The sequence below is a fragment of the Nicotiana tabacum genome, chromosome 9 (assembly GCF_000715075.1).
Source record: "Nicotiana tabacum cultivar K326 chromosome 9, ASM71507v2, whole genome shotgun sequence".
Classification (NCBI taxonomy): Eukaryota; Viridiplantae; Streptophyta; class Magnoliopsida; order Solanales; family Solanaceae; genus Nicotiana; species Nicotiana tabacum.
This window is the reverse complement of record NC_134088.1, coordinates 117298058-117308723: the sequence shown is the minus strand read 5'-3', so window position 1 is coordinate 117308723 and position 10666 is coordinate 117298058. Positions and strand designations below refer to the sequence as shown.

At 33.6% G+C, this 10666-nt stretch overlaps 1 protein-coding gene across 2 annotated transcripts; it reads left to right on the top strand.

Moving 5' to 3' along the window:
- Positions 1–2035: 2035 nt before the first annotated feature.
- Positions 2036–8002, top strand: LOC107802741 (1-acyl-sn-glycerol-3-phosphate acyltransferase PLS1-like). 2 transcript variants are annotated; one of them, XM_016626296.2, is made up of 11 exons: positions 2036–2303; positions 3003–3125; positions 3848–3887; positions 3999–4072; positions 4965–5024; positions 5463–5540; positions 5629–5787; positions 5993–6118; positions 6600–6692; positions 6937–7023; positions 7119–8002. In XM_016626296.2, exons 1-11 carry the CDS (start codon positions 2226–2228, stop codon positions 7332–7334), a joined length of 1134 nt encoding a protein of 377 aa, XP_016481782.1. In that variant the 5' UTR covers positions 2036–2225; the 3' UTR covers positions 7335–8002. The 2 variants fall into 2 exon arrangements, with proteins under 2 accessions (XP_016481782.1, XP_075078216.1); XM_075222115.1 differs by lacking the exon at positions 4965–5024.
- Positions 8003–10666: the final 2664 nt, after the last annotated feature.

Genomic DNA, 10666 nt, shown 5'->3' with positions numbered 1-10666 from the left:
ACTTGAGGTACAAATTGTGATATATTGTGATATTGATACGCATGCGGTGGTAAACGTATGCGGTGAGATAAAGATGGCTTGATACGCGTGGCTAGTAGGGAAAAATTACTAGAAGTCATGCGGTGTGATAAGAGTGGCTAAAAACGCGGGATGCTATTTTGAGAAATATGTTTTCTTTAAATAAATTATGAAGACTCCCGTAGTGATATAAGAAAATGAGATATTGTGAATTTATTTATGATTCGGGACTACGAGGCGGTACCTCGGGAGTATCCTTGTTGATATTGATTTATGGAAGAGTTGCCTTTGATTATTATTGTGATTTTTCTTAAAGTTGAAAAAAATTCTATTTTGTTTCCGCGAAGTATTAATTGACATTATTTGGTGTAATTAAATGATGACATACTACTTGACTCATTTCCATTGTCATTTTATCTTATTATATTGTTAAATATTTTACCATGCCATTATTTATTTTTTCAGTAGGGCCTGACCTGACCTCGTCACTATTCTACCGAGGTTAGGCTTGGCACTTACTGGTACCGCTGTGGTGTACTCATACTATACTTCTGCACATCTTTTTGTGCAGATCCAGGTACATCTTACCAGCCCAGACATCAATGAGTTATCGGTGTACGGAGACTTCGAGGTATATCTGCCAGCATTCGCAGACTCCGGAATCCCCTTCTATCATTATCATGTTGCTTCCTTATTTTCTTTAGACCTTGATATATATAGAGACATTGAAGATAAATTTTTAGAAGCTTGTGACTTATTTCTACCGAATTTTGGGAGTTGTAATTATTTGAATTGTAGTTTATTTATTTCAGATATCTATTATTATTCTGCATTGATAGGCTTACCTAGTCTTAGAGACTAGGTGCCATCACGACCTCCTAAAGAGGGAATTTGGGGTCGTGACAACTGGCGTTCCAGCAAAGTATACCGGTCCAGTATAATATACTGGAAGTTCATACACAGGTGCTCAAATCTCCAGTATATTATGCTGGAACTTTCCACGTGTTGGAGTTACAGCATAATATGCTGGAAGTTCATACACAAGTGCACCGAAATCCAGTATATTATGCTGGATCGGTCTCTGTTGCAGCAAAATAGTGATTATTTTTCAATGACTTGGCAAACACTGGCTATTTTTGAATGACCAGTCCGAAAACTGGCTAGCCCGTGCTATTTTTACCTTTAAATGCTTATTGAATAAATGGAGCCAAGTTCATGATATTGTTGTTAAAACAAAGTACTGGCTAAGAATGCAGGGGCGGCTTAACAATATTTGTGGCCTGAAGCCAAAGTTTATTTGGAGGCCTTACACTTAAACAAAAACTTTTAATTTTTATTTGAAATCTATTTTTCTAGTTTTTTTAGATGCAAAATTATTAATAATTTTTTATAATCGATTTCTTCTAATAATTCTCTACCAAACGATAATATAGCTAATCTTTTTAATCTTTCTTGAGACATTGTTTATCTTGTTCTTGGCCAAGATTTTATTAATTTTAGTTTTGAAAAAAATTCTATCGGTGGGGCAACTTTTACATGAACTGTGAACATTCTTCTATAAGCAATATAAGTATTTGAAAAAGAATTAAGTTTTTTTATCTGATTGAATATATATCAACTGGAGTATTATCTTCAACTTGACTCAATTTTTAACCACGAAATAGAAAATCAAAAATACTTTCATACGCTTCAAATTATTCAAATCTATATTGAAGTGAAAAAATGGCTTGATCTACTATGTATAATACCTAATCAACTCTAAAAGATTTTTCAAGAGACTTTGTGATTTTATTATCAATATTTACATCAAATTATTTCTTTATATATTACGCATTTATTACAAATAGTACTCAATATTTTCTTCTAAGTAGTAATTTAAATTTCCATACAAAAAATCATATAAGCCTACTATTTCTAAAAATGGGGCCCCTCAAATTTGGAGGAAGTTGCTTCACGTTTGAGCCGCCTCTGTTAAGGAGTGTATATATTAAAGTTTTAAATTCTTAAAAGCTAGCAGTGCAACGTGCGCCAGTCGCAGTTTTAATCATATTCAGTTGGGAATTAATCCCATTTAACTAATCATTCATTCGTACAAACGGTCAGATTGCCAACTGTACACATTTCTGTTCCACCACCCCCAACTTCTCTCCCATTTCTTGAATCTCTATATCCAATATTCTTTAATTGATGTGGTTAATATCTCAGAAATGGCAATCGCAGCCGCCATTATTCTTCCTATTGGTCTTCTCTTCCTTTTATCCGGCCTCATTATCAACTTCATTCAGGTATTACCCATTTTATCCTTATTATTGTAACAATTTTTTTTTTTGGAATGTAATTAGTTTTTGGATTAGATCCCACGTTGTTTTATGCAGTTTTGGGCTGTTTTATGCATGTTATGGCTTCAACATTCTTGATTTATTTCTTTAAAGAATTGTCCCTTTCATGTCCACATTGTTCAATGAATCTTTTTATGACGGTGGTGTGCGAGGCAACTTGCGTGTACCTCAACTATTCCACCGCGTACCTGCGACCTCCCACCAGCACTGGTACATGATAACTCTACCCACCAAGGCTTAGGCATATGGGAAGAATAACCTAGTGATGATTTTTTGTTCACGCTGAGATTTGAATTTGAGACCTTATGGTTATCATTGTTCAATGTTATGATTAGTTGCTCATTTTTTGTCAAAAATATTAGTTACTATCTGTATATATAATTATAACTTTTTCTTTGGTTATTTGACAACCTGTTTCTTAGAGTTTTATTTAAATTGATTTAAGTTTGCAAAGTGGCTTTGCAGTTTGCTATGCTATTTATGTAGTTTCCAGAAAATCAGTGAACCAACAAATGTAATTAACTAAAAATATAGGCGTATACTTATGAAGAGAATCCTTGATATCGGGCGCTATAGCATGTTAATGTAATTTGGTGACGATACATCTTTCATCCATTACAATCTTCAACTTGTTTTTATTTTCAGGCACTTCTCTTCATTCTAGTTCGACCCTGTTCGAAAAACATGTACAGAAGGATCAATAAAGAAGTTACAGAATTGTTATGGTTGGAACTCATATGGCTTTTCGACTGGTGGGCAAATGTTAAGGTGTTTGAAGACTATTAGTACTAAATATGATTGTTTACTTATATGCATTTCTTACTGTTTGCATTTTGTGCTAGATTTCATAATTTGAGTTACTGCTTTTCTTTTTTTCCAAATAAGTTACTGGAATTGAGAATCACAATGCTCCTGGTGATAACTTAAATGTGCTTCTAGATAAATGTGATAACTTAGATTCCACATTTGAAGTAACATATCCATAGGTATCGATTTTGAGCATTCACTATTGCTTTCTTTAAGAGCTCAAGAAAAATATGATACAATCTTTTCCATTAGATAAAAAGGACTATATGCTGGTCTGTAGTAGGAAGAAAAGGAGAAGTTCATCCCATTTTGCAGCAGGTGTTGTCTCCTTTTATTTACAACAACAACAAACTCAGTATAATCTTATATAGTAGGGTTTGGGGAGGGTAGAGTGTACGCATACCTTACCCCTACCTTGTGAAGGTAGAGAGACTGTTTCCGATAAACCCGCGGCCCAAAGAAAAAAGAAAAAGATGCAGAAATAACAATTGGGACAACAACGAGATAGGTGATAAAGTGATACGGAGATTGTTGTCTCCTTTTATTTATGCATGTAAAAGTATTTTGTTTTCTAGAAGAATTTCTTGATTAGGCGAGAAAAAGGTTGCATTGGAAACATTCCATCATATTGATTTCTATTGTGTTTTAAGACTAACTATGTAGTATTTTGTGGTTCCTGCTAGGTTGAGCTATACACAGATCAAGAAACTTATGGTTTGATGGGTAAGAAAACTGTCAGTTTTGTTACCTGAATTCTTTTGCGAACTAAGGTTGTCCGTATCTTCTTTTTTCATGTGTAACCTTTATTGATTCTTTGATAATAACCGATTTCAGGAAAAGAACATGCACTAGTAATCTCCAACCATAGAAGTGACATTGACTGGCTTGTCGGATGGGTTATAGCTCAGGTGCTTGTCTACTTCAACTTAAAAAATTTTCTTTCTTGAAGCATCGGAATTCTCTCTTTTTAGAGGCATCCGTTTCTTAATTTAAGAAAACCCTGACATGTCATTTTCTCTCTTTGCCTTAGAAAACTTTGAATCATCCCCATAGTTATTTGATTAAGAACTCAAGAAGGGCCAGCCAGCCAGGTTGGCGGCATAGTAGATTGATGGAAGAGGTTTATTTAGGTATCATTCTGATAATTTGCTTAAAAAATGTTGGGATACATCTTGGGGAATTAATGAAATGATTTCAACTTATAAAAAAGAATGTTATAAAATGATGATCTTTGCTTAAGCATATACACGTTAACAGAGACATAACTCAGAAGCGTTTTAAAGATAAAGATATTCCATTTTCTATTGATAAGCATAAATGGTTCTTTTTTATTTTCTCTTTAATTTTGAGAATTTCCATTGAAGGAAAAGAAACATATGTGAGATAAATGATAATATGGCAAGGATTGCTTATTAGGAAACATCGTATCATAGCATATCATTCTTCTGGTTTGCTTGCTTCTTGGACAATGTGGTGGGATGATTACTCATGCTGTTGTCATTGCTCAAGAACAATTCATTCATCTTTTAGAATAGCGTTCCTATAGAATAAAAAGTTGAAAAATTAATAAAACAAAATAGTAAAGATGGAGAACTGTGATGGATATATTTGTAAATGATTATTTTATAGATTGGGAGACTGGGTTTTCGATCTAAGCATCGGTACGATTGTAGCACTATAATCTCTTGATTTTATTCTCATGTGCTCTTTCGGGGAAGACAACCTATTCTTATTCCCTCTTGAAGCAGAATTGTAGAAGGATATGGTTTTTTGATATTTTCCTTTTATGGTTATTTACAGAGAGTAGGTTGCCTCGGTAGCACAATTGCTTTGGCAAAGAAATCTTTATCATATCTTCCCGTAAGCTTCTGACACCTTCAGAATTATTCACTACGTTATGTTCCCTGGTGCTAGTTGTTGTTAAGTTGGATTTTGCAACTGAATGCAAGTTATATTTTTTTAATTTTAAAATTTATAGTGTTCGGTTAAAGAGTGCAACATCAGATATTGCTTTACAAAGACACAGAAATATTAGACCATTTTTTGTCATTTTTCGAACATTTAATTTCAGTAAGTATAGCAGTCAAATTTTTAGTTGTAAGTGTTATGATATCAAAGAGACATATTTGGGGCAAAATTTTAACAGATCTCTAGTAAAATGACCTCGTGAGTTGATATACAGTCAACTCATCGTTGTGCTATAGCAGTAGGGGAAAAATGCTGCTAGTTGGCAGAAGAATGCGTTTTATCCATCTTCATAAGCTCAATATAATGGTAAAGGAAATATTTACTTTTCAGGTTTTGGGATGGTCAATGTGGTTTTCTGGTTATATCAGTCTCGAGAGAAGCTGGGCCAAGGATGAAAACACCTTGAAGGTACTATTATCGAACCTTTATCAGTTCGTATTGTAATCTTCTACTTTTGTTTGTTGCATTTATTTCTTCTTTCGGTCTTCCACTGCAGTCAGGCTTCCAACAGCTAAATGATTTCCACCAACCTTTTTGGTTGGCTGTTTTTGTAGAAGGAACTCGCTTTACGCACACAAAGCTTTTAGCAGCCCAAGAATATGCTACTTCTGCAGGATTACCTATCCCAAGGAATGTTTTGATTCCTCGAACCAAGGTGACATAATCTTTTGTAACATCTTTCTGATTTGAATGTGGTGACATTAACATTCTTTCATCCTAGATTGAAACTTCAGAGGAATGAGTCGTAACACTGACAACATTGTTTACATGTAGCCTAGTTAACTATGGCATCTTTTTTATATATATATGATCAAGAGAGTTTTCCATCGATATTCATCTGCTCGCATTCTCTTCTTCAGGGTTTTGTTGCAGCAGTAAGCCATTTGCGTTCCTTTGTTCCAGCAATTTATAATATAACACTTGCAATTCCTAAAGATAAGCCTCGACCGACATTGCTAAGAATGCTTAGAGGCTGTTCTTCTGTGGTAAGCTAATACCTACATACTTGTTTACTTTCCGAAACTGATATCTTTAGTATACACGATACTGTATAGTATACTCTATTGAGAAATAAGACTTCTCCGGTATATGCTTGAGACTGCAAAGATGCACATTTTGTGCATCAATCTGCACATTTGGCAGCTGTCCAAGTCGTGTTTAAAATTTACTAATTAGTTTGGAATTGCTCCTCTCATCAGTAATTTTTGGGCCTAGATTGATTAGGATATCATTTATATTGTCCACCTACCTTGCTGTGTCTCTCTTCACTCCTTAAGATCTGGATAACATTCCCTCTTTTCATGCTCAATGTTTCTTGTTCGCACTTGAGGCAAGTGGTGCTTGAATAAAACTGAGGCTGCAGTTATGCTGTTGTTTCTGACAATAACAAATTTTCTATACATTGCAGTTTGTGGACATATGACTGAGTTCCTGCTCATGACGATTTTGACATTTGTTTCTTTGTAGGTCCATGTGCGTGTTGAACGTCGTTTGATGCATGAATTACCAGAAGATGAAAGTGGCATTGCACAATGGTGCAAAGATGTTTTTGTTGTAAAGGTAGAATGCGATACAATGCCACCTAGTTTATTGATTGTAGAATCTGATTACAAACAAGATAAACTTTCTACAGAAAACAATGTCAAGCTAATCTATGGAACTTGTATGGCATGTAAATTAGTCAAAAAGTACTTAGCTTTCGCTTAGAAAGATGGCAATAACTTTACCAAGGCCCCCTTCTTAGCTTTCACTTACTCATGTTAATTATTATATACCCATTGATGCTTTTTTTCACTGACGATAGGATACTTTGTTGGACCGACATCTAGTTACGGGTACATTTGGTGATCAAGAATGTCAAGATATTGGAAGACCAAAAAAGTCCTTATTGGTGAGGAAAGAGCTAATTTATAAAATAGCCACAGCTTGTTGCTTCCATTCTGTTCTTCTGTCTAACAACAACTACATTATGTTGTTGATATGCAGGTTGTTATCTGTTGGTCATGTTTCCTTTTCTTCAGCGCTATAAAGTTTTTCGAGTGGTGTCCATTCTCTTGGGGAGGAGTTGTATTCTGTGCAGTTTTCTTGGTTTTGGTCCTAGTTTTGATGCAGATTCTCATTGTCTTTTCCAAGTCAGAAAAATCTATTGCTCCAAAAGTACCTTCTCCAAATACATTGGAGGAAAACCTACTTCCAGCATGACGATACGTTGCAATTTAAGATGGTTCAACTGGTTTATATAGGGGTAATTTGAACATCCAAATTAGAGGAGAGACTAAGGAGGGCTGGTTTTTACAAGAAATGTTTGAAGATCAAGATTCAATTGATTCTTTGGTGGCTCTAACTTTCTCATTTTTTCTTCTTTTGATGTGTTATTCATGATTTTGCCTCTTATGAAAATATCAGCAATATGTTTAGATTAGTAGTTTATAAAATATCCAAATGTATCTTAATTTGTGTTCCATTGTATTTGAAAAGTTTCTGCAGTTGTATAATTTATGTGACAGAAAAATTTAGTTCCTAATGACTGTCATATGAAGTTTTTTTTATTTTGTCAGCTCTTTAGCTCTTGCTTAGCTCCTTTTTGTTTATAGCTGACTGTTTTTTTTAAGTACTCTCTTTTGTACACCTTGCATCTTCTGGATGCAATATATAAAATTTCGCTTATTTTATCAAAAAAGAATTATGTGACAGAAAAATATTGAGTTTTTGACCAAGTCCCTTATCTTTGAGGGTATGTCTATTTTGGTCCTTCAAATATAACCCTGAGCATATTTAGTTCCTTAAGTATGCTAAAGTGGAGCACCTTTAGTCTCACTTGACACAATATGTTCAAAAACTAATGGTGTTACCCAACTATGATTCATGAAGCAAATCTTCTGCTCTAAAGCAAAACGTTTCCTCTCCTTTTATTGGATAACGCAAATTATCACTTTAATTCCTCATTTTTAGATAAAATTTAAAGTGATAATTTGCGTTATCCAATAAAAGGAGAGGAAACGTTTTGCTTCAGAGCAGAAGATTTGCTTCATGAATCAGAGTTGGGTAACATTATTAGTTTTTGAACACATTGTGTCAGTGAGACTAAAGGCGCTCCACTTTAACATAGTTAAGGGACTAAATATGCTCAGGGCTATATTTGAGGGACCAAAATAGACCTACCCTCAAAGATAAGGGACAATATTAGCCAAAAACTCGAAAAATATTAGCTGAAGTTGTGATACCACTGTTATGTGTTGCTTTAGTAGGAAGGAGATTGTAAAAAAATTTCTTCTTTTCTTTATGATTAATCCTATTTTAATTTTTAAATGTGTTTTAATAATTCTACACATATAGCTAGAACTGTTCAAGTGTTCATGCATGAGGAGCCATGAAAGGGGGGCGGAGTGCACCATTAGCCACTTTTAAGCCCGCTATTTAAAATATATCTACAATTTATAATGTATTTAAAGATTAACCAATTCACCCAAATATCAGGATTAAGTATCCTGAATTTGGAATTCAGGACTTGGTGTCTTGAATTTTTGAGGTGCTAATTTGAAATTCAGGACTAAGTGTCCTGAATTTCAAAACTGCTAATTTAAAATTCAGGACATAAGATTCGAATTTCTGGGCACAATTTTCGAACTTGAGGATACGATATCCTGAAGTTTGAACTTTGAGGTTTAAACTCCAGGACGCCATGTCCTGAACTTTGAGTGAATTGGCTAATCTTTAGATATATAGTAAATTGTGGATATATTTTAAACAACTTGCTTAAAAGTGACTACCTAGTGCCATTTCCACCATGAAAGGTTATAGACTTTGAGGAATTTCATAGTTTGGGCCTTTAATTAAACTTTGCACTTCAATCCTTTCGAAGGAACACCAAAAAGAAGATGGCAAAGATCACTTTTAACCCGCGACCGAAACTATTTACATTCAGTAGCCGTAAAAGTATATAATTTGCATATTTTTTTTTGTATATTATAACATACAAAAAAAATAAAAATAAAAATTATATATATATATATATATATATATACAAAAATATTTTCTTTTAGACTATGATTTGGAGAGCGGCTACACAAGTGTCATTTTCCCAAAAATAAAAATCCTATAATTAACTTAATGAAGAGAAAAAAGTAGCGTCCTACTCAAATCCATCACATACATCAATTATGGCTACAAAAAGTAACAAAATTTTGACAAGAAACAACTTTACCATCAAGTATTGCAACAAAGAAATTTCAAAATCATATGAAGGTAGTTTCAAGAGATGCGAGGAAGGTAGACGAATAATCAATGGTCGCAATGATGAAGATTCGGGCACGTGTGGAAGTTGTGATGACGGATATAGCGGATAATAGTTTGTCTTTTCTTCTTTTTAATAATAATAATGATGGTGTTCAGCATTCCACCAGCACACCTACTAGATAACTCCCCCCACCAAAATTTAGGCAAATAAGAAGACAGGCTAGTAGTAGGGTGATTGCGAGCTGCTACAACAAATATGAGATTTACTGCTATTGAAAATACTAGTTGAAGGCAAAAGCTGACCATAATTGTGAAGTGACACTGAGAATAAAATGCTACTATAGTAGATATTTATATAGTGATATATCATCTCAACAAGTTAGGCAAATGATACTAACTTAACATTATAAATTGTGTAGAGCATACAATAAAAAAGATAGTTCGATACACTAATCTCCCGCTTTATGAAGTTCGAAATATTGGAATTATTATATGCAACCTTACTTTATATTTCGTCAAGAAGCTGGTTAGACCACACATTGTATAAAAATACTTCACAAAATGTTAAAGGACACGAAATTAGTTGAATAATTTGTAGTTATGAGTAGCACTTCAATTTATATAGACAACAAAATTGCCCCACAAAATACATATAGACATTTTATTTTTCTACCACGGATAACTGTCATAATTAACAATAAAATACACTACTTTATATTTTTTGATGTTGATTAATATTGGTGGGTAAAATTTTAATGGTTTATTTGATATACCAAAATGAATGTTACATCTCATGTGCTAGTCATATGTGTCTTTTGAGGGGCTTTTCACGCAAATATCCAAAAGACGGGACATTTCATGTGTTAGTCAAATGAATGAACAATAAGTATTAAGTCTTGTTAGTGAAAAATTTTGGTGGAAAAAGAGGGAGAAATTAAGTTCCTTTATATAAGTCGCCACAAATAGTAAATAAATAAATACGCTACAAGGGTTAAACAATCTATTTTTTTTGTTTGATTCTGTTTATCCGAAAAATCGGATAATGTTAAATTTATGTATTGTTCTAAGGATATGTAATATCCTTTGATACAAAGATAACAATACAAGTATTTTGACTATGAGAATGAGAATGATGAACAGAAAAAAATGAATAGGACGAAGTAAGACAAGCACAAGGAGATATCTTTGTCTATAAGAAAATGTCTATTGTTTTTCGATCTATTCCATCTCCCCCGTGTTTGCAAGGATCCCCCCTTTTATAATAGAGGGTCATTACATTATTTATAATAAAATAATAA